Source organism: Heloderma suspectum, chromosome 6, assembly GCF_057233095.1.
Source record: "Heloderma suspectum isolate Gila_16-S chromosome 6, 16-S_ref, whole genome shotgun sequence".
Taxonomy (NCBI): domain Eukaryota; kingdom Metazoa; phylum Chordata; class Lepidosauria; order Squamata; family Helodermatidae; genus Heloderma; species Heloderma suspectum.
The window spans coordinates 65,429,671-65,453,303 of NC_139463.1; the positions used below are offsets into that span (position 1 = coordinate 65,429,671).

At 47.0% G+C, this 23,633-nt stretch overlaps 2 protein-coding genes across 3 annotated transcripts in view; one reads left to right on the forward strand and one right to left on the reverse strand.

Annotated features, from left to right (window-relative positions):
- Positions 1-23,633, forward strand: part of JUP (junction plakoglobin) — a 56,497-nt gene that overhangs the window by 27,624 nt on the left and 5,240 nt on the right. Inside the window, exons 2-11 of one of the 2 annotated variants that reach the window (XM_084804648.1) lie at positions 10,538-10,761; positions 12,781-13,034; positions 13,912-14,150; positions 16,882-17,083; positions 17,872-18,016; positions 18,877-18,980; positions 19,341-19,679; positions 21,186-21,341; positions 21,562-21,681; positions 22,516-22,666. In XM_084804648.1, coding sequence (XP_084660774.1) covers positions 10,545-10,761; positions 12,781-13,034; positions 13,912-14,150; positions 16,882-17,083; positions 17,872-18,016; positions 18,877-18,980; positions 19,341-19,679; positions 21,186-21,341; positions 21,562-21,681; positions 22,516-22,666 — 1,927 coding nt within the window. In that variant the 5' untranslated portion in view covers positions 10,538-10,544. The remainder of the gene's footprint in view (positions 1-10,537; positions 10,762-12,780; positions 13,035-13,911; positions 14,151-16,881; positions 17,084-17,871; positions 18,017-18,876; positions 18,981-19,340; positions 19,680-21,185; positions 21,342-21,561; positions 21,682-22,515; positions 22,667-23,633) is intronic. The other variant, XM_084804649.1, reaches the window with a different exon arrangement.
- The window catches only part of LOC146341054 (uncharacterized), a 104,187-nt gene continuing 95,104 nt past the window's right edge, over positions 14,551-23,633 (reverse strand). Inside the window, exon 5 of the mRNA XM_084804652.1 lies at positions 14,551-15,689. Coding sequence (XP_084660778.1) covers positions 15,677-15,689 — 13 coding nt within the window. The 3' untranslated portion in view covers positions 14,551-15,676. The remainder of the gene's footprint in view (positions 15,690-23,633) is intronic.

Sequence of the window (23,633 nt, forward strand, 5' to 3'; positions counted from 1 at the left end):
TTCTGCAGGGCATTGCCTGCATGCTTCTGGCATATCTTTACAATCATGAGGGCTAGAAACCTGCTGTCATTTTAAATGAAAGGTCAGACTCTCAGCATAACTCTACACCCAATACCATATTCTGTGGGTTTATTCCACTACTGCAGAAACACAGTGCACACGGACCTGGAGAGCCAGAAGGAAACATGAGGGAGAGTTCTAATGCGAAAAGTAAAATGGAAGATGTTGGTGGTAGAGAAGGATGTGTATTAAATGCATTCACAATTGACTGAAGAGAAAAGGGAAGGCAGACCAGTGAGGAGGAGGCTGCCTAGATTTTGGCTCAGCTTTGTAACTCTACTGTACTAATGGAATAGAAGCGAACAGGGTCACCAATGGTTCCTTATACTGAGCGATATACTTGCTGGAGTTGGGTCTGATCTTTGGATGAAATCTGGAGTCTGGCTGTAGCAAGAATTCTGCTAGCCAGCTTGACAGTCCGTGGGAGGGTAGTCCTTGAGGTGCTTGTAGCTGTCTGGAGCCAGATGCCGTCACCTCTCGGCACTGACTCTCTTCTAGGTCTGGATTTCTGATTCAGCTGCCCTTGCTGAAACGAGGGGGTGTAGAAGGAGGAGGAAGGGAGCTGGAATGCGTTTCCTCAGAGTAAGAGCAAGTCTGTATTCAGCTGTCTCAGCATGTCCATAAAAGGAAACTCCCTGGTTTTAGTCAGGCATGGGAGTTGGCTTCTCTTCTCTCCCCTCTTCTCTCTCCCCACCCCCCACAACCAGTGCCAATTCCAATCACTCACCTGGTAAGTCTGGGCTCCTATCAGGATTCATAGAGAGAGAATGCTGTAATTCCTGAGCGGCCCTGAAACCAGCTTCCCCCCACAGAGGGGCATGACTATTTGTCACAGCTCAGACTTCAGTGGAGAACAAGAGCTTGGTTGCCTCCCCCTTTCTTCGTTCCAGGACAGTCTAAACCAAGGGAAACAAGTAGTTCTCCAAATGCTGGGCTGCAGCTCCCATCATCCCTCACTATTGGCTGTGCTGGCTAGAGCTGATGAGACTTGCAGCCCAACAACATCTGGAGGGCCACACATTCCCCATGCCCGGTCCAAACCTGGGGTGAGCAACCTGGTGTTCTCCATATGTTTCGAATTACAGCTCTTATAATCCCTGACCTTTGGCCATGCTGGCTGGGGCTTATGGGAGTTGTAGTCCAAAACATCTGGGAGGCGCCAGGTTACATAGTTGAAATGCTAGGCCATTGCTTTCCTAGATTTTTTTCAAAGAGTAGCAGATCCAGCAGCGGACAAGAAGCCTGGGGGCTGTAGTAAGCCATGCCACCTCGGCCCACTGCTGTTCTCTTCTGACTCCGAAATTCCAGGCAGAGTGTACTGTAGCACCATCAAGGCAAACTGGTATTGTTGCAGTGCAAGCTTTGGTAGGTCATAGCTTGCTTCATCAGCTTCAGATGCATGAAGTCGGTTGTGAAAATGGCCTATTTACATATACATATGGGCTGCAGCACAGAGGAGAATGAGCCACGATTATTAATACTGTGTGAGAATGAAAGATATGGGGAATACAAAACACAACCCAGCTCTGCTTGATATTGTCAGCTCTCATCAAGGCCAGGGGTAGGCAAACATCAAACTTGTCACATCTACTTCGTTTTTTTTCTAGAACCTCAAGATCCATCAGTCAGAACCAGATGAAAAAGATACACACTTAGAATTTTAAAAACGAGAATGTGCACAGAGGCACCCTGTTAAGCCTAGGAATTGGTTTTCAGTGCCAGAACTGAACTGAGCACAGTCCTTTTCCTTTCACACCCAAGTTCACTCCTGGTTACACCACGCTTTCTTCATTTCAGCAATCTGGTTTAGGTGGAAAAGGTCTTGTCACTATTGTAAGACAATTGGGAGTCAGAAACCCTTGTCCGTCTTATTGCAAATCACCCAGCGATCTATTAGTAGATCTCCCAAGCCACTTTCTGCCCACACCTGGACAACCGTACATAAGGATCCAGAACCCACAGGGGCATGTCTGCAGACTGAATTACTCAGTGGTGGATATTGCAATCACAATTTTGAGTTTGGGTAGCCAGATTTTTGGACAACTCTGTTCTTCCACACACTGCTTTTTGTACTATCTAGCCTGTTGAAGAGTTCTGGAGAACTCGAACGCTTGCACATTTTTGTGGAATTTTGATTGGTCCTAATAAAGGTATTTATTGCCCAACTGTGGGTTTTGGATTTTTTTCCCCTTTAAGAAATGGTATGACTATTTTTGCTTTTTTTATGTACAGAAGGCGGTGATTGCCTTGCTGGACAATGCAAAACTTCATCCCAGTCTAGCTTTCTTTGATGGTCTTGAACTTGTTTTCTTTAATTTGCTGTATTACTGTAGTTGAGAATGTTCCTTATTTTCAAATTTGATGAAGGAAAATATGAGAGGTGGCCATTTCTCCCAACAATGAATAATAGGTCTGGTTTCTTAAATGGTAAGCTGTTGCATACCTAAAAGAAATCATTATAGTAAAAACAAAAGAAAAAAACCCCTACTAGCTCAATGACCTGTGGCAAGTCAGACTTACCTCCAGGCTACCTGTTAGGAAAGCTTTGTAAATAGAGCTGGTTCTTTTTCCTTTCAGGTTGCCCATGTGCCACAAATGACAAACCTAGATATGAGCAGGCAGGCCAATAACTAATTTTTAGGCCACAGTCCTATGGGTTGCACTCTTGAAACCCGAGGGTTAGGATCATCCAGTGCAGGTCAGGAGGAGTAGCAGAGGCAATCTTCACCTTCCTGTCCTCCTGCCCTGTATTTTTCGCTAGATGGGCTTTTTAGCCTATCTAGCTGGGACACTTTGGAAGGGGGGGGGAAGGAGACTGGAGAAGCCTCAGGCCTCTCCAGTCCCCTCCCCACCCACCGAAACACCCCCCTTCTTTGAGGTTGAGTTCCTGACCTCAGAGAGCAGCTGGTGTGGGGGGTGTCTTAGAGCTCCAGTTCCCCCCTCTGGGATTAGAGTGCTGTCTCTGACCTTGGATCGGGGAATCCAAAATATCCTATGCCCCCTCAGGTGCTGTATAGGGGCCATAGAATTACTCTCTCCAGCAGCTGGTAACTTTTGTGGACGTATTGTACACCGTTGTCACCTTCTTCATAAAGGTGCCTATTTGCAGTATTTAAAATATAATTGACTTAATGCTTAAATGACAGTGATTTTTTAAACAAAACATCCCTATAGAGATCAATTTAAAAACTTTGGAATCATCAGCGCTTCGACATTATTGTCAAGGGTGGTTGCTATTCTCTTCTCTTGAAATACTTTACAGCATTTCTTGTCCCATGTTGTCGGCTCTCATTGCATTCTTGTTTGTGTTTTGCATGCCAGGCAAAGGTAGATGTTAAAAACAGCTGTAGTTAAAACCCTTTTGAAGGGGCAGAAACATCAGAAAGAATTGGCTGAGTTTTTATAAAAGGCAGTATATCCGAAGCACTGTATGTAGGCTGGGTCTGGAAGAAGAAAAATATAAATTCAGATCATGAGCTCTCTAACTTCCTTTAAAAGAAGACATTTTTGTATGCTACACTATGCCCCCACATGCTAGATGCAGTTGTTGAAATCTGTAGGTGTGTAATTCATACAGTCAACTAGTTTTAGACTATATTTTTTACCCAGATTCTGGTCATATTTTTATCTCTCTTTTTTCCTTTTGTAAACTGTGCAGGTTTCTAAAAGAAATTGTGCTGAAGCTCAAAGCTCTATCCTGCAAGAACATTAATTCGTGCTCGGTGCACGTTTGGAAATAGTGTAAGCCCTAGAAGTAATGGTTTCTGCACATCTCTTTGCCAGGGGCTCATTCATTATGGGGCAGATCCAGTTGGTTAACTAGCTGCCATATGGTTCCAGTACAGAGGAAGGAGAGAATTACCTGCAGTAAACGAACATAACTCTTTATGGCGTTTGTTTTTTAAAACCATAAAGTGGGGAAGAGCGAGCCTAGTCCTGTGAACAAAGCGTCAGGCTCAGTTCCCATGTTACCTTTGTGGTGTGGTTACCACTACCATCCCCGTGCTAAACTATGTGGGAAGCAGCTTCCATGTGGGGAGTGGTGGTTTTCGCTTTGTCAGCACACTTGCCTGAAAATGAATGGCTCTGCTGACCTGATTGAAGCTGCCCCACCCCGTGTCAGAGCCCCGTGATACGTGTGCGCACACAGCTCCTGAGGCGGTTTGCTCTCCCTGTGATTCAGCATGGCGGCAGCAGCTACGTCACAAAGGGAACTTACAGACCGGGCCTTAGAGTTGGACTGGGAGAGGGGTGTGTGGGCTGTATAGATAGCCTTTGGTAGGCTTGTCTAATTTAGCTTGTTCAACAAGACAGTGTTGAACAAGCTACAAGACAGTGGCCTAGACTAGAAATACTTTTCTTCTTAAGTGAATGTCAGGTCCATCATGTCATCTCCCGAGGAAGGCAGGGTTCATTCATGGCACTTTTGATTGGGAAAGCAACATTATTATTATCATCATTGTCATCACATTTATATCCCATCTTTCTTCCATTGTGGAAGTCAAGGTGGTGACATGTGGTCTCCCCTCCAAGCACTGACCAGACCCAAACCTGCTTAGTTTCAGCAAGGTGGCTGTCTCAAGTGCCTTCAGACTGTGCCCTTGGAACATTAGGGTATCCAATATTTAAGCAGCGCTTGCTAGTTTCAGATCAGTTACCTAGCAATTACAATGGAACCAATGACCTAGGGAGGTAGTAAGCTCTCCCACACTGGAGGCATTCAAGATGAGGCTGGACAGCCTCTCCCACACTGGAGGCATTCAAGATGAGGCTGGACAGCCATGCTCCAACTTGGATTCCTGCACTGAGCAGAGGGTTGGACTCGATGGTCTTAATAGGCCCCTTCCAACCCTACTATTGTATGGTTCTATGAAATCTCTGTTGGGGGAGGGCTGTCTCCTCCTTGAACAGTTATTGGTTCAGTTACTGATCATTTCTACAACCCTTCTTAGCATTCAAAGTGCTCTACCATCAAGGCTGGCTGAGACATTTTGGTGCCTCCAGTGGAAAATACAAATGTATCTCCCCGCACTTTCTGTTGCCCACCTCGTGCCCCCCCCCATTTTACACAGGGGGCAATCCATGCACATCTCCTACACATTGAAGTAATTAGGGCTTGTCCAGGAGAACTTCCTGCTTCATTATGCCTAGCAGGCCACCTCTATCCATCTTCTGCTTCTAATGGTACCGAAAATCCCATTTCACTTATTTACATTTATTGTGACATTTTGGAAGTGGAATTACATGAACTGCTGACATGTAAAGTTAGGAAAAACCATTACAACTGCATCTGTACATGTGTTCTGCTCCATGTACAGGGCATGAGAATGTAAACACATAAGAGCTCCATAATGCTTGATGTGGCCCAGACATGAGTGGCAAAAGGCCACCCAGAGAATTTTACGGCCAAGCAGGTATTTGGATCCAGTCAAGCATGCTGTTCACTACACTGCATTGACTTGCTTGGCTGCTGGCAAAGGGAATGACAGGATGAGAACTCATCTTCCTCAGGAATATGTCCTCCTTTACCTTCAGTCTGCCTGCATCTGGAGGGAGGAACCTGTCCGACTGGCTTCCTTGGGGAAGGAGGTGGCAACTTGCTGCCATTCTCAGCTTGGGTGGGTCAGATGTTCCCATTAACTTTCTGCTTGAAGGAGGCTGTTTCTCTAACAACCGGAATAGTCCGTGCTTCATTTCCTGCCAGTTGGTACAGTTGCCCTGACACCAGAGCACCTCTTGGCTTTAGCAGCAGAGTAATCTTCTTAGCAGTGTTCTTAGAAGGGTGACCAGGTTTGATTCCAGTACTCCCTGGACATGTCTACACTATGAATGTAGATACGTGTAACTGCCACACTGCCTTCCCCAACCCAGTGCTTTCCAGATGTGTTGGGCTATAGCTCCCCATAGCTCCCAGCCTGAATGGCTATGCTGACTGGGGATGATAGGAGTTGTAGTCCAACACGTCTAGAGGCTGCCAGGTTGGGGAAGGCTGGGAGGCATTGAAATAATGTAAGAGATCCGCTTTCCCCATTGGAAGTCTCAGCACCTGCTCCCAGACTGCTTTGGGAGAGGGTATGATGGCTTAACCCAGTTTAATCTGGCGTTAACCCTGATGTCACCAGACTGTCCTTATTTAGGGCTAGCTACCTTATCCAGTCAGCAGAATCAAGTGTTCAAAGCTATTCATGGACCCAGCCACTTTAGGTAGGGAGTGGGGGTTGTATATTTGAATGCCCCCCCACACACAAAAACCACTCTCTGAACATAAGGTATATGGACTTGCATGCTACTTTTCCGTGTGAAGAATGTACTTCTTGTGGGAGAACACTCAGATATGTATACTCCCCGCTAAAGTCTCTGAGGACCTGCTGTAGTAGTCCAGAGTAGTAATAAAGGAGTCCAACATACAAGTAAACATTCCCTTCACGCGACCTCCCACTGTAATTTCTTTTTTTTAACTGACACATTCATTTTCAGCACTATAGTCTCCCAAATGTTCCTTGGCTGTTCCATCCATTGCAAGCAGCTCCGTAGACGACCAGCATATAGTACTGATTAACCTGGTCAGCTGCTGTTTAGATCTAAAAGTTCCTTTGTGAGGTTGCCACAGGCAGCTAGTCGAGAATTCGTGAGCAAGGCTGGTACGTGCTGCTTCAAAACCTGGGAGGGAAGAGTGCACATCTCCTGTTGGGCTACTTTGGGTTTTTGTACTTCCAAGATCTGGGTTTTCACATATGGAGCTGCTGGGGCAGGGCGGGGGCGGGGGTGGCATTGCTGTTGAAAGGCATGACATGTACAGAGATTAGTATCTACCTGGCTATACAGATAGGTGGGGCAGAGCACCCTTAGTCATGGGGCTGGGGATGAGGAAGCTGCGGTGCGCTCTGCCTGTTCACAGCTCCCCTTTTGGCTTTTAGAAGTTCACCACACATGTCAGGCCATGCTGGACTGCTTATTCTGCAGATGCAAGCACTATGCACAGCCCCACGCATGACTCAGCTGCCCCCAGGGCCTTTGGGAGAGGTGACTTGGTGACTTCGTGTGTGCTGTTCCTCTTTAAGGTACGTGTGGGGGTGCATGCACCCCCCCAACACCTTTAACTTGGTAATCATCCTTGACTGTCACTCTCAGCATCGCTGCTTTCTTGCAAGGTACTGCTCTGTGGAATTAGCATGGGACGGTTACTCTTCCCAGAGGATGAGGCTAGTATCTTGGGGGGGGGCAGGGGGGGCGGACAACTTAATAGGTGTCCCCTACAATCACTCTTTTCCCTAGCTAGGAAAGCAAGCCGGCAGCTGAGCTGAGGTCTGGAGCAGGCTTCCAATAGTGATGGCGGAGAATTCCGCCACGGACTCCAATGAGGCTGGATTCTAAAGAATCTGGCCCCCCAGAGTCCGTGGCGGAACGGGCTACTCACCTCTGCGTCCCCGTGGGATCCATCCAGGTCAGATCCCTGTCCGTGTCGAACCTGCGGAGCCGGCCGCCATCTCCGCGGCCGCCATCTCCGCAGGGCTGGAGAAAGTCGATATGGCCAGCAGCCATTGCCATGCCGTATCTCTGTCTAAGTCAGTCCCCCGGACGCAAATGGCATAGTGGGCGCCATTTGCGGCCATAAAGCTGGTCTATTAGCCTAAATGCAGCCATTTACAACGCGGAGCCGGTCTGGACGGATTCCGGGGGGGAGGAACGGATTGCCTCCCCCCCCAGCTGACCCCCCCCGGATGGCAGGTAAGGGGATTCGTACATCCCTAGCTTCCAAGCAGCCCTCCTGCCAGACCTCCATCCTCAGGGCGATCTTACCTGGAGAAGCTGATACCATCTCAGTGTGTGGCATGTTTTCTCACCTCTCCCCCCCCTACACACACACACACACCCCTTGGCAGGCAGCAGCAGTAGCAATTGCTGTTCACTTCCAAAAGCCAGTGAAATAGAGGCGCATCCCGAAGTGGCTGTTTCTTTCTGCACGCTGGTAATGGCGTGTTTTTATTTTTAGGCTTTCTGAGGATGGCCTAGAATGAGTTTCTTTTCAGAAGTGCTTTTGTTATATTGCCTTTCAAAACCTCATTCTTCCTTTCTTGGCTGCCTTGAGGTTTTTCTGCTTTAATAAGAAGCCCTGTGTAAAGCTCCTTCCCCAGCGCTCACACTAGTTGCTCCCTCTCCTATTTTGCAAAGCAGTGCCTTGTGGATCTGTCTTCTTTCAGACATGTTGCTGCCTTCCCTCTTGCCCTTCCTCACTATCTGTGTACATTGTAGTTAGTAGCAGTGGTTTGTCTTTCTGAAGCTGCCCTTACTGGCTGCAGCCTTCATTCATGTCTCAACATGAGCTTCAAAAGTGTGGAGTTGTAGCGATTTGTCTTACAGCTATGGCCTTGTACATGGCAGCTTTTTCTCAGTTTTGCAAAATAGTTTTCAGAAGAACTTTGCTCTGAATGGAGTTCTGTGTTAAGAGTTTTATTGGCAGAAAGAATGAAGATCTATCCTTTATGTAGACTTTTAACCCATACTGTCAGAAGGTTGTGGGCAGGTTAAAGCAGCGCAATCGAGTAACATAGCCACCATCATTGCATTTTTTTTTTTCAGAATAACATAAGCAATAACAAATATGATGCAGGTCCCTGCCCTAAGGCACATACAGTCTAAATCGAGACAACAGGATTCTAGTATGTTAACATTTGGTTGTTGCACAACAAACCACTAAACAGTTTCCAGATTTTCATACTGTACAAAAACAATAAGATATAAACAAGAGTATCATTCAAAATGTTTAAAATAGATGTAAATCTTTTTTTAAAAACTGTTGCTGACATGCCAAAGTATGGGTGTATTTCCTGATCCTTGCTGTGTTAAAATTGCCAGAGCCCGCCACCCCTTTGCTTTTTCTGTGTATTGCAACCAGGTAGACTGATTTCCATTGTCGTGTTCTCATTTTTAAAACAATGTTGAACACAGGTTTTATATACTTTAGTCAATCTCTGGTGGTTCTTTTAAATTCAGCTGCTATGGGCTGGTTCTTGAACGCATATGTGTAACTTGATCTCCTGTTGCTTGAGGACTCTGCACATAATGATGGCATTTGGTTTAATTAACCCACAGTTTGTGGGGACGTGCTCCACATGAGCTGCTTTCAGTTTGCAGAAAAAAACTACGAATGCCCCATTTGTGGGTTATTAATGTGATGTCTGAACCTGGACATTTTGGTTATTCTTGGGTACATAACCCAAAGTTAACCTAAGCACAAACCATGGGTTAACTTTGGGTTATTTAACCCATGAACAACCCAAAGTGTCCAGGTTTGGACATCATGCTAACAGCCTATGAATGAGCCTATCATAGGTTGCTGTTTAAAAGTAAAAGTGGTGAGTGTGCAGGAGGCAATGCAATCCCTCTCCTATTCGTGCACAACAACCCATGCATTGTTTAAACCATGGGTTGTCGTTACGTGCGAATCAAGTCTCCAATGAATGGGTGAACTGTCACCCTTGAAAAATATTGTATTGGAATTGGCACCTGGTGCCAATGGGAGTTCTTTCGGTGCTGATTTTGTGTGGTTCATTCATACATGCAAGTCATTCTTTGACGATGCTACACTCCATGAGCGATAAACATACCTGTGTGAGTCTCTCTCCTAAAGCCATGCTGCCGTAACCCTAGTCCCTAAAATCTAGCATCTGCAAGAGCTCTTCACAAGGCTCTCCTCTGTTATATTGAGTTGTGGAACACTGCCACGAGGCAGTGGCAAGTACGATGGCCAAGCACAAAAAGGGCAAAAAGAAAAATTACGGAAGCTGGAGTTGTGCCATGGTTAGTTCAAGGGTCCCATTGGGGAAATGTCTTCAGCTAGAGGGCAGCAATAATAGTTGTGTTCCGTGACTGCTGTTAGTATATTACTTGACACATGCACAACAAGAGTTGCACTATATTGGGTGAGCATGCTGTGTTGCCACTACAAAGCTGCTATGGTTACCCAGAACGGTGCACAACCTGTGAAATCTTTCTGTACATGTTTTGATGTTGGTGTTTGTAGCACACCTTTGAGTATGATGTAGAATTCTTATATCCCTGCCAACCTGATGCAGCAGATTAAACTGAGAGATGGAGACTTGGGAAGGCTGTAATGAGGACTAGAAAATTACCCTTGTTTTCAAAAAGCTAGAAATATCTGCATGTGGAAGGGCTCCACAAGCTGGACAGAAGTGACTTGGGAACAGTGTGGCATCACTTCTGATGTGGGGAATTACTAATTTGAATTGTTGCATGTGGATGGCAGGAAATGGCATGCTCTGTTAGCAAGGTATATTCAAAGCTTCCTGGAGCTTCAGACTTTGTCCTTTGTCTGGATATTAGGCAAGTTCAAGAGTTGGTGTCACTCAGCCAGCTGGCTGTGGGATTATGGGAGTTGTAGTCCAACACACCAGGTTGGGGAAGGCTGGTGTAACTCGTGATGATTGTGCTTTGACCCTGGCGGATGTTCCTGCAGAGCAGCCATGGAGGTGGTGAATATGATGGAGCAACCCATCAAGGTGACGGAATGGCAGCAAACATACACCTACGACTCGGGCATCCATTCCGGGATGAACACCCAGGTGCCATCAGTCAGCAGCAAATGCTTGGGGGATGATGATGACCTTTATGGCAAGCAGTACACAATTAAAAAGACCACCACTTACAGCCAGGCTGGAGCTGGGCAGGCCCAGGCCCAAGGTAAACCTCTTTTTCAAAATGTGTATTTATTTATTATATTTCTAACCTGCCTTTATTTCATGATGGAAGTCACAGTGGTTTATATAGAATAACACAGGAAGTCTCAACATCCAGGCACTGACGAGACCTGGACCCACTTAGCTGCAGCACCGTGACCTGATCTGAAGGCGTGTGATGCAGCAATTGTATAGACTACTGTTTCACCTTACAAGATATCACAATGCAACGCTGAGGTACAATATTAAAACCGCTTGCACATTAAAAGAGAAAAGGGGCACAAACATTTTAACTTGTAAGCTCTTTGGGGCAGGGGCCGGTCTCTTGCTTGTTTTTTACTTTTGATGCTACTGCCGGATAAAAACCTACCAACACCCATTTCCAAGGACCCTGTAGAATAATAAGGTCTCTGCTGTCCTCTTTTAAACGGACAAAATCGGAAAATAGCTAGCCTGGCAACCCTGTTTCAAGAGTGGGCACAGCAGCAGAAAAGGCTCTGTGCCTGGGGACTGCCATCTGGCCACTGAAAGCATAGGCACAAAGTGAACCAGAGTGGGGGGAATAATAATACGGAAGAAGGCATCCCCATAGGCAGTATTCCCCAGTCTTTTGAGACCTGGACCCACCTTTAGTCTAAACATACATTTAGAGGCACTACTTATTTAATTTTTACCGTGTATTTGTATGGTGGTCCTTTGTAACCCATCATAGGTCAGGCTGTGATTCAGTAGTGAGTCCCAGTCTGCTGGCTGAAGACCAGTGCCCTAAGAGGTCCCGGGCCGTGTAATACTTCAAAGATTAAAATTAGCACCTTTGACGTTACCAACATGGATCTAAGAGTTGGTCTGCTGTAACGGGGCAGAGTGTTCAGGCCGTTTCTCAATTTTGTACAAATGGCATGGGTTCTGCTTCTTCTGTGTGGTCATTTCCCATGCCGCTAAGCCTCCATGAGATCACGTGGAAGAACCTGCTGATCATGTGGCTAGTTACCACACCATTGTTAGTAGAGAAAGCAAGCATGTTGGCATCTCCTATAGGATCTGGTAACATTTGAATCTTGGGGAACAGTGCAGGGAGTGACCATTTTGCTCCTGTACCATAAGAACCAGCCCTCAGTTTCATGGTTTGGGGAATCCAGGTTCAAATCCAAACCCAACCATAGTCTTGTAGGGTGGGGCAAGTCGCTTTTTCTCAGGTGTGATTCTCCAGCTGAAAAACGGAAAGAGCACCTCCAAGTAGGATATTGTGAAGATGAGGTGTGCAAGGGCTTGAAAGGGTTTTCCCATAAGAGACCCCGAGAAGCTTATTTTTCTCGTTCTGTTTCTTGCCTTGTTGCATGGAAACTGGCAGCTTGAAATGCAAACGAAAATCCCTGCCCAAAGAATGTGCATTTTCATGATGGTGCAAGGACTGTGCTGTTGTGCAGCCCTCCTTTGGGAATATGGTGGAAAACAGAGTTAGCGTGAAAATGGTCCTTTTGTGAAGAGTCATACTGCAGGTGATTGACATCACCCCAGAGATGTGCACATTTTTCGAAGTGATTTCAGACCTCATGTAAAAGGAGCAGGGGGCGAGGAGAGGGCACCCTTTGTCTGCCTGTTTTGTGGGATAAATATAAGATAAACTTTTAAATTCTAGCACGCTGCAAAGAAACAGTAACATAGGCAGGTAGACACAGCAACTGTCTTTACTGTGCTTCTCACCATAGTACGCCTATCCAGGTTGCTGCAGTAATTTAGCCACCCCACTGCCAATGCCTCTACATATTTATTTTTTTCCAGGCTCTTATGCAAGTCAGTCCCCATTTCCCATCTCCCTTTCATGTTTTTAATTAAGCAGCTTTGTGTTACAACTGCCTAATCGCACTGGCTAATTAACTCCTGCCTTATCTCTTTGCTCACATGTTACGTCTCCTGCACCTTGTAGAGCTGAAGCAGTTCCATGAGCCTCACGTAGTGGCTGATGGAAATCCTGGTTGGGATTTCCTCTGTGTTAATCCTGTCCTACTCACCTCCTTTGCAGCGGAATTGGAGTCCCAGCTTGCCATGACTCGTGCCCAGCGCATCCGGGCCGCCATGTATCCAGAGACAGTGGAGGACCGCTCCCTTCTCATCACCACCCAGGTCGAGGGGCAGCAGACAAACGTGCAGCGGCTGGCCGAGCCATCTCAGATGCTTAAGTCGGCCATTGTGCATCTCATCAACTACCAGGATGATGCCGAACTGGCTACTCGTGCGATCCCTGAACTCACCAAACTTTTGAACGACGAGGACCCGGTAAGGCAGTGCCTTTGCGCTCTTGACCTCCTGCAAGCAATCTGTGTGATTTGTTAGAGCTGGTTTCCTGAGAGCAACAGGGACCAGAAAAAACACCTGTAAGGCTGGAAACCAAAGTCAAAAAGGAACAGCTGCACCAATTGAATTCCCAGCACGTTTCGAGACTTGGTCTTTATCAAGGGGAAAAAGCTTAGAGATTCTTTTGGAGGATTCCTTCTCCCTTGCTTCTTCCAAAGAAGACTGAAAAGTATTCTACTTTTTGGAAGAAGCAAGGGAGAGGGAATCCTCCAAAAGAATCTCCAAGAGTTTTTCCCTTGATAAAGATCAAGTGTTGAAACGCGTTGGGAATTCAGTTGGTGCAGCTGTTCCTTTTTGACTCTGGTTTCCTGAGACCTGTGTGGCCTGGAGTGTCGCTGGCATTTGTAGAGCCGTGTGTTCCACGCGGAGAAGTTGCAAAATGTAGCATTGGCCACAGAGAATTTCAGCCATCTTCAGTCTTACCGCTTCTCCCAAATAAAGCGCCTAGCTCTTATGGTTGCAAAGATACGCTTGCAAGGGTGTGGGCAATCTCTGGCGAAATCATGGAAGCCAGAGGAGTTGATGAATACGATTTTCAGGGGTCAGAAGGCAGGGCTTCAGCTCCCTAGGACTCACAGAAGTGGACTAAACTATGCAGAGCAGGAGAACTTACGTTAAACTTGCTTAAAGGGCACAGAATTTGGCTGCTCTTCAGAACTCTAGCGTGTATTCAGTGCTGAGGACACACATGGGCCAATTCGTTTCTTGTGGCATGAGCCGTTGTCATTGGAAAGGTGTAACGTGGCGCATCATAGAAATTGCGTCCTAGCAACTTACCGTTGACCTTCACTCCTTCCAGGTGGTGGTCAGCAAAGCAGCCATGATTGTGAACCAACTGTCCAAGAAGGAGGCCTCACGCCGTGCTCTGATGCAGTCTCCTCAGATTGTTGCTGCCGTGGTCCGCACCATGCAGAATACCAGTGACCTGGATACAGCCCGCTGCACCACCAGCATCCTCCACAACCTGTCCCACCATCGCGAAGGGCTGCTTTCCATCTTTAAGTCTGGGGGCATCCCAGCTCTTGTGCGCATGCTCAGGTAATTCCGCAGCCCTTGGCATATCTCATGTAGAGAGCAGGCCTAAAATCAGCTTTCATGGTCACTGGAAGTGTTGCAGTCACAACCCTCTTGGTGCACTCTTTCCCTGCCTCCCAAACTTTGATTTGATTCTTCTGTTTGCATTGGGGTTGTCCCAGGCTGAGGAGGCCCACTTTAGCCTTGCCATGTGGGGCTTAAAACTAAACAAGTGTCAGGGTCCCAACCCTTTCCGGAAGTTGTACTTTCTACTTGGGGTGGGGATTACTCACAGGGTTCTTCAGGCTGTGCTTGCTAGCAATTAAGCTCAGATCCATGTGGGTTGTGATTGAAGAACTTAATTTGGGGCAGGACTCCACCTGAAATCTGTTTTCAGTTCTGTTCTGTCTGTGCGTGTACAGAGCGCTGTCCATTCACAAGTTATGTATTTATTTATTTTATTTCCATACCGCCCGAATAGCCGAAGCTCTCTGGGCGGTTCACACAAATTAGAACAAAAAAGCACACGGTAAAACCATATAAAATATATAAACATTAAAACCACAATATAACAATACAACCAGAATAAAACCGGAGTAAAACCTAGCAGCAATGCAGAGATTTAAAATACAGATTTAAAACGGCAGAGCTAAAAGTCTAGAAAGCTAAAATGCCTGGGAAAATAAAGAGATCTTCACCTGCCGCCGGAAGGAGTACAATGTAGGTGCCAGGTGAACCTCACTAGGGAGCTCATTCCACAGCTGGGGTGCCACAGCAGAAAAGGCCCTCCTCCTAGTAGCCACCCACCTCGCTTTCTTTGGCAGGGGCTTACGGAGGAGGGCCACTGAGGATGATCTTAAGGTCCAAGGAGGAGGCGATCCTTCAGATAATCTGGCCCCAAGCCATTTAGGGCTTTGAATGTTAATGTAGTTAGTATAGGAATTAGAAGTTAGTAATTATAAACAACCCACGTGGAGGGCACCCAGAGCAGGGGCTGTATTGACCGAATTCACTTGATCCTTGAGAACCTTGTAAAAAGTAAGCACAGACTCTGTTCTGGTCACTGGGGGTGGGTTAACTGAATTGCACAACAATTCTTGCATGTAGTAACTTCAGCCATTCCAGTTTTTCAGGCAAATTAATGTGCATTCTTCTGGCAGGTATTTCCTCATCTCTTTTGGGAGCTTCTGCTCTTCCTTTGCCATGTAAACCTTACTAGGCACCTGAGCTGTGGTGGCAATTTGCCAGCTGCAAGTCCACACCCAACTGGCACAAAATGGAGCTGATGAACAGCTGTCTTGATATGGAGGCGCTGGCTTCGTTTTTGGGAACACAAGTTCCAGCATGCGATTGCAAAGTCTCGCTCAGTCTTCATTGCTGCTTCTTGCAGTTTAAGAAGTCCTGTAAATTCCAAAGAACTCCCTCCTCTCCGATCTGTGGAACACCGTAGCACAAAGAAACATTCGAAGCGGCTGCCCCAGAAGTCATTTGGCTGTTCACCACAAAAATGCACTACCATCTCTTCCAGCCCCAGCTTTTTGGTGTTGCTCTCAGTTGAGTGTACTGGGAAAGGGGAGGGAAACATATGGGGGTGAGACCATAGCATAAGTGTCAGGTCAAGTGTTGTGCATGCAGGAAGGCCCAAGTTGGACCCATGGCTTCTCTTGTTGAATGGATCCCAGGCTGCAGGACTGGGCAAGATCTACTGCCTGACAGTGTGGAGACAATAATAGGTTAGATGGACCAGCGTTCTGACCATATATAAGGGAACTCCCTAATTTAGTGGTGCCGCAGTTTTGCACATAAAAATTCACACATCTGGTTCCTGGCTAGGTAAAAGCATCTTGGGTAGAGATGTGAAGGCACGGAAAAAAACCGGAAAAATTCAGAAGGGAAAAGTTTTTCCCCGAGGGCTGTTTTTAAGTATATCTTACTGATAGGCAATTTATGCTCAGTTTCCCAACATGTGAGTAGAGTCACCATTATGCATTCTTGACAGCATGGGTTTTGTTCTATAGAGTCCTGTGTTTCTGATGCTGTAGCAGTCATTTAATGGAGTTCTTATCTATTCAGACAATAATTACAAATTTACTAACTGAGTTTACTCTTAAAATTTTTAAAATATAATGATAATTTTAAGAGCAAACTAAATCATACATAAAATATTGTTAAGAAGAGAAAGGCTGCTTCATTTTCCTAAAGCAGCCTTACCCAACCTGGTGGCCTTTGGATGTTTTGGACTACAGTGCCCAGCATTCCTGACCATTGGCCATACTGCCTGAGGCTGATGGGAGCGGAAGTCCAAAATATCTGGAGGGCACCAAGCTGGGGAAGGCTCTCTTAAAGCAACAAAGTAACTTTAGACCTGTAAAGAGCGCTTAAAAATAAGTATTGCTTATTTTTCAGTTTTTCCTGGAAAAAAGTTTATTCCATGGCCTCAAAATTCCCAGAAACTTTACATCTGTGATCTTTGGTAGCAGGCCTGGGAAAGGTCTCTGCCTGTGACCTTAGAGGTCTGCTGCCAACCTGTTGATGGAGACCAGCTTTCCCCAACCTGGGCTACATCTCCCAGCATTCCCACTCCTGTGTCCCGATCACTATTCAACATCCTTCTTTGGGTTGGCTTGGGGGACAGGGTGGGGAGTCCTCAAGCCAGAGGACTTTCTTTGAAGTGTGTGGTGAGATTTATATCTACCTGCCCTGAAATAACAGGGAGTGTGTCTCCCGCATTTTCCTCCCACCCCTTGGCACATAGCTCTCCTGTGGAGTCAGTCTTGTTTTATGCCATCACCACCCTTCACAACCTGCTCCTGTACCAAGAAGGTGCCAAGATGGCCGTGCGCCTGGCTGATGGGCTTCAGAAGATGGTCCCCCTGCTGACCAAGAATAACCCAAAGTTCCTTGCCATCACCACTGACTGCCTGCAGCTGCTTGCCTATGGGAACCAGGAAAGCAAGGTAAGGGGGGAAAGGAGCCATGCCATTAAGCTAGAACTCTTCCATTTGGGGGAGTGGGGAGACTCTTTCATCCCGCAACTTTGAACCTGCTTTCATTCTCAGAAGTAAAATACAAGCAAACCTCCTTCAGTGTGGACAGTTACTGCAGTGAGGTGTGTAGGTTGATCCCTCCCCACCCACGTGCTTGAGTTTTGGTTGCATTGGCTCCTGCTTTTTTTGCAAGGAGCACGTGCTTCTCATCCTGCTTCCATCCCAAGAAAAGGCCAGATTTGGGGGGTGTGGGGTAGAGGATGAAATGTGGGGGTTAGGGAAAGGCCAGATTGGGGGGGGTAGAGGATGAAGCCGGGGGTAAGGAAAAGGCCAGATTTGGGGGGCATGGGATATAGGATGAAGCTGGGGGTAAGGAAAAGGCCAGATTTGGGGGGCGTGGGGTAGAGGATGAAGCCGGGGGTAAGGAAAAGGCCAGATGGGGGGGGCGTGAGGTAGAGGATGAAGCTGGGGGTAAGGAAAAGGCCAGATTTGGGGGGGCGTGGGGTAGAGGATGAAGCTGGGGGTAAGGAAAAGGCCAGATGGGGGGCGTGGAGTAGAGGATGACGCCGGGGGTAAGGAAAAGGCCAGACTTGGAGGGCGTGGGGTAGCCGGGGGTAAGGAAAAGGCTATATTTGGGGGTGGGGGTAGAGGATGAAGCTGGGGTTAAGGAAAATATACACTGAGTTCTGGGGACCCTGTTAAAGGAACAGATGTCCTTTGTGTATTGAGAACATTTTTCTGTGTGTTTGCTTTCACAGCTCATCATTTTGGCCAACAGCGGCCCCCAAGCCCTTGTCCAGATCATGCGCAGTTACACATACGAGAAACTGCTGTGGACTACCAGCCGCGTCCTCAAGGTCCTGTCCGTCTGTCCCAGCAACAAGCCAGCCATTGTGGAAGCTGGTGAGTGACTGCAGTGGGAGAACTCCTGGTGGAGTCTGACATGGGTGCTTCCCCTGGCATCGGTGGCTCTTGATTATACTTTGCTGCCTTAAAGCATCATTTAGAAGATGGTGTTGTGCCATCATGATTGGTCCTCTTTTCCCCAAATTTGCGGTTGAACGTACACAAGTTCAAGACTTTCCTCTATTCCCAGGCATTTGATGGCATATGATGGGCTGTTCAAAGGATCAGTTGAGTTGTGCTTTTTAATTGCCTATGATTACCAATGATCTAGTTGTTTTATGGACAGCTCAACTTAGAACGTGAACCCAGGGCTTCCAGATCCATCTTTGTCATGGGCATTCTTTGATTATAAGCCTGAAGACAGGACCTAACTTGTGAAAAGTGCCTAGTTATTGTAGGTGCTTTAATAGGGAATTTGGCAATTTTTTTCCTTAGCCCTGGCTCCCTCATCTGTATAATAGGAAAAGTAGGGAGCTACCATGCAGAGTTGTCAAAAGTTGCTTTTTTAAATGTGTTAGTGTAAAGAAGATGAGGACAGAATTATATATCAGTGTGCAAAACCTTAATTAGAGCCGTCAGACTACATCTCTGGCATGCAAAAGCTTGTTTTGCTGGTTCACGCTGTGTGTGATAATGTTTTTAATAGCTATACTGTGAGCTGCATTCAGCTTTTTCCTGAAGGAAAGGCAGGCAGGCTCTAGATTCCAGACCAGCAAATGCTAGCTATGTGGTGGTGGTTTAGCACTGCCTTTACATATCCTCCGAGCATTGCAGCACCATCTTTTGTTTTGCCTGTCCCAAGTAACCACGGCAAAAAGGTAGCGATGGCTTTGTCTTGTGCTTTTCCCCAACGACAGGCGGCATGCAAGCTCTGGGAAAGCACCTAACCAGCTCCAGCCCCAGGCTTGTGCAGAACTGTCTGTGGACTCTGAGGAACCTCTCAGATGTAGCCACAAAGCAGGTGAGCAACAGATTGTCCAAGAACCCTTTTCTTTGAACCATCCATAGACCTCATCCGGCATTCTTATGGATAATTGCTGTAGACCCCTAAGCAGTAACTGGTTTTGTTGGAAGACCACTTTGAGAAGAGGGGGGGCGGGGAATACTGCAAGTCGCCATCCCCCAAAGCATGCTGCTGATGTTGATCCCTCTCTGACTCCTCTCCTTGCTTCTGAATTAGTAACCGGGAGCTAAATGGCACTCTTCTAGGGCCAGATTTGGCCCAGGGGCTCCTAGTCGATGACCCCCTGAACATGTGGGCATAGCGCCTGATTTGGAGAGGTTGTAGCAGTTGCCTCTCTTCTGTCTGTTGTTTCCGCAGGAGGGTCTCGATGGTGTGCTGAAGATCCTAGTCAACCAGCTGAGCTCAGACGATATCAATGTGCTGACCTGTGCCACTGGTACCCTCTCAAACCTGACCTGCAACAACAGCAAGAACAAAACCCTGGTGACCCAGTCAAACGGGGTGGAGGCTCTGATACACACCATCCTCCGGGCAGGAGACAAAGAAGACATCACTGAGCCAGCTGTCTGCGCTCTAAGGCACCTCACCAGCCGGCACCCAGAGGCTGAGATGGCCCAGAACTCGGTGCGGCTCAACTATGGCATCCCTGCTATCGTTAAGCTGCTTAATCAGCCCAATCAGTGGCCGTTGATCAAGGTATGGGTGTAGCGAGGCAATGGCTGAGCATTGCATGCATGCAGTTCTATCCCCTGTTTTCCGTATCAGGCTCACCTTATTGAAATTTTCCACTGAGCAGTAGCTGGATGTAATATGGGGTCAATCAGGATGTTCTGGAAAATGTGGTACAGTCCTAGGGAACTGTAGGTGGGGGTGGGTGGGTCATGGCTGAATGCTTCTCCATGTCAAAAACTCCCTGCCCATGGAAAGCTAGCATATTAGGGAGAAGGGCTCTTTAGGGATCCTACCTTCCTCCCATATTCTTCTCTATCTGGAGTTTTTATCACTGTCCCAGAGCATTAAATCATGTGATCTCTAGCTTAAGGTGGTACGGTCCTTCTAAGCCTGTTTTCCTTTCAGCAGGGCTGTGGAGGACTCATTACCTTGTCATGGAATTTGGTGTTGTGCGTGTGGGGAGTAGTGTTGAGTACATGGAAACCATGGAGCAAGCTGAATAGTTATCTGAGATCTGTATTGTGATTCGGTGTGGTGTAGTGGCTAAGTGCGTGAGCTATGAGCCAGGACATCTGCGCTTTCAAATCACATCTCAGCCATGAAAATTGGGTAGCCTTAGGCATGCCACTTTTTTCTCTCTCTATCTGGAGTTTCCCAGGTGGTGCCTGTGGCTGCCAGCGTGTTGGCAGACACCTCTCTTGCTGCCCACCAAGCTCCCTGCCCCTTCTGATTTTTATTTCTTAAGATTATTTTTTAACTGTAATGCTTGCATGCTGCAAAGCAAAGTGCTGCCGTCCGGTGCCATCTTTGTTTGGGTTCAAAAGAATGGATTTGTGTTTTGGAGTCCAGACCTTACCTCTGACTTGTACTTAGGTTCTTGGGCAAATTCCTTTTCTCTTAGTCTCACCAGTTTGCCTTTTGGAAAATGAATGTTTTGTGACAGGCCATGCCCACCATGGCAACCATTTTATGAAAGAACAACTACCTCTCATGGCAGCCATTTTATGAGAGCATCCATGACACTCTCACAAAATTCCAAATGGGCCTGCCAACCCAAAACATTTGCGGACCCCTGTTTTAGACCCTTATCTAAAATAAGGAGGGGATTAATAATACTAGCCAACCTTAAGTGCATGTTCTAAAGATTACTTGGGCAATACATGTGAAGTGCTTTGAGCCCTTGCTGCTTTCCTCCTATAATAAGTTTAGGAGATATTAATGATAACAGTATCCACGAGGCATGGTGTGCCTAGGTGCAGGTACAAGTTGGAGAATGGCGTCTTCTGGACGTGTGTGTGTGTGTGTGAAGGGGTGGCAGTTCTATTTGATAGTGAGATGCAATGGGGCTTTCCAGTAGTGATTTTGTGTTTGGTTTTAATTCAGTGCAAAGGGGCCTAGTTGCATTGGTCAGCTGTTTCCTTGCTACAAACCAGTGGCACACACCACCACCAACTTGAAGCCCTTCCTGGTTTTGCTGGTTTTGCTTTGGCCATTATTTTTTAAGGTGCACCTTCTCCTTCCTGCTTACAGGCTACCATCGGTCTCATCCGTAACCTGGCCTTGTGTCCAGCCAACCACGCCCCCTTGCAGGAAGCTGCTGTCATCCCACGCCTGGTCCAGCTGCTGGTGAAGGCTCACCAAGACGCCCAACGCCACGCAGCTGCTGGCACACAGCAGCCATACACAGTAAGAGGAAGGGTGCTAGCTCTGGCATGGGGTTCTAGTGAGATGAAAGATGCCTCTCTTGGTAGTCCCTGCTTTGAGAGAGACTTTTTATTTAGGGACTCTGGAGGGCTGGTCACCCTAAGTGTAACCTTCAACTTGATGCCCTGTGATATGTGGGGTGCAGACCAAGAAGCAGGCAGTACTGCATGTCCCGTCTCTAACGGCTCTCTTACTTGTTCAGGATGGGGTAAAGATGGAAGAGATCGTGGAAGGCTGCACAGGTGCGCTGCACATTTTGGCTCGGGACCCCATGAACCGAATGGAAATCTTCCGCCTGAACACCATTCCTCTCTTTGTGCAGGTGAGAGCACCTGAAAGGAGGGAAGCAGGGAGGGCAGGGAAGGAAGGAATGCCCTGGGATGTGCTAGTAGAACTTGGAGCTCTGATTCTTGTAGGGCTAATGGAGTGTTCAAGATTAGACTTGGAGCAGAGAGATTCAAACCCCTTATTGGCCATGACGTTTGCTTGGTGACCCTGGGCCAATCACCACCTTAGTTCAGCCTAACGCTCCTCACGGGGCAGTTGTGGAGATAAAACAATGGGATACCACCTCCATATACCATCCTAAGCTCCTTGAAGGAAGAGCAAATGTGATGGATGTGGTGTGAAGGTAGGCCTGACTAGGCCTTGTAAGTAGTTTGGTTGAGGCGAGGTGCCTGATGGGATTGGGAGAATGTGTATGCGTCTGACCATGAGAAGGTTACAATTACCTTCTCATGGTCAGACACATACACATTCTCCCAATCCCATCAGGCACCTCGCCTCAACCAAACTACTTACAAGGCCTAGTCAGGCCTACCTTCACAGTAGTAGTGAGAAGCAAGCCAGGTCCTTGGATGGCTTTGCCAGTATTGTTACATGCCTTCTCACACCACTCTTGCCAGTTGGTATGCTTTAGTTCTTAGTAGTCCTGCCATGTCATAATAACATAATGCTTATCGAGCACCTGCAGCAGCCAGGCACTGTACGTGGAACAAGGCTTTGTAGTCCCTGCCAGCAGATTTGCAATCAAGAGTAGACACTACGCATACATAAGGAAGGTATGGGAAGGGAGGCAAGGGGAATGGAATAGAATGAAATGAAAATTGTCCCTTGCTTATTCTCCCTCCCTCTGTTTACTTTTCCCCAACTACAGCTCCTATATTCTCCAGTGGAAAACATCCAGCGTGTGGCAGCCGGTGTGCTATGTGAGCTGGCCCAAGATAAAGAGGCAGCTGATGCCATCGATGCAGAGGGTGCTTCAGCCCCACTCATGGAGCTTCTGCACTCCAGGAATGAAGGCACAGGTGTGTGTGCTTGTGTGTGCATCCACTTGTACCTCCACGGTACAGAGCTGTGTTTGGCTACCTGGGCGCTGCACATCCTCATAGCACCTTACTCCAGTTAGCTTAATTGCCTAGTACTGAAAAAGCCTTACAACAAACATCAATAGAGCGATTAAATATGTGAGCATACCACGGTGCAAGGCAGCATGTGCTCACTAAAGCCATGCCAAACTGATTGTTCATCTTCATTTCCCTTTCTCAGAAAACAATCTGTTGTATTTAGATTCGTCAGTAACATGGGAAGGAAGACAATACGTTTTTGCTAGGTAGATGTTCAAGCTAGAGACAAGTAACCACTGGGGGTTTTCAGGCACAGTCCTATTTTATTTAGTTCCTTGTTGGAGACAGAAGTTGGATAAGACTTGCTGACATGCAGTTAATCATAGAATAGTAGGGTTGGAAGGGGCGTTTAAGACCATCAAGTCCAACCCCCTGCTCAATGCAGGAATTCAAGTCAAAGCATCCCTGACAAGTGGCTGTCCAGCTTCATCTTGAATGCCTCCAGTGTGGGAGAGCCCACGACCTCCCTACGTCATTGGTTCCATGGTCGTATTGCTCTAACAGTCAGGAAATCATCTTTACCACAGCAAAAGATCCAGAAGTTAATGCAAGAATTAACCAGGCGACCTCATGAACTAGGGTAACAGAAAGTTACGATGCTAAATAGTACATGGTATACAGTTTTACGCAATGAATATGAACTTGAGCACACTCCGGGAGAGAGCGGAGGACAGGAAGGCCTGGCATGCTATGGTCCATGGGGTCACGAAGAGTCGGACACGACTTAACGACTGAACAACAACAACATACAGTTGTACACTTGAAGGCAAGCGGCTGGGATTTCATTATCCAAAAAGATAGATTAGGAAAGATCTAGGATATTAGTTGCAAAAGAACTGCAAGTTGTTGATGTGATACAGTCGCATCG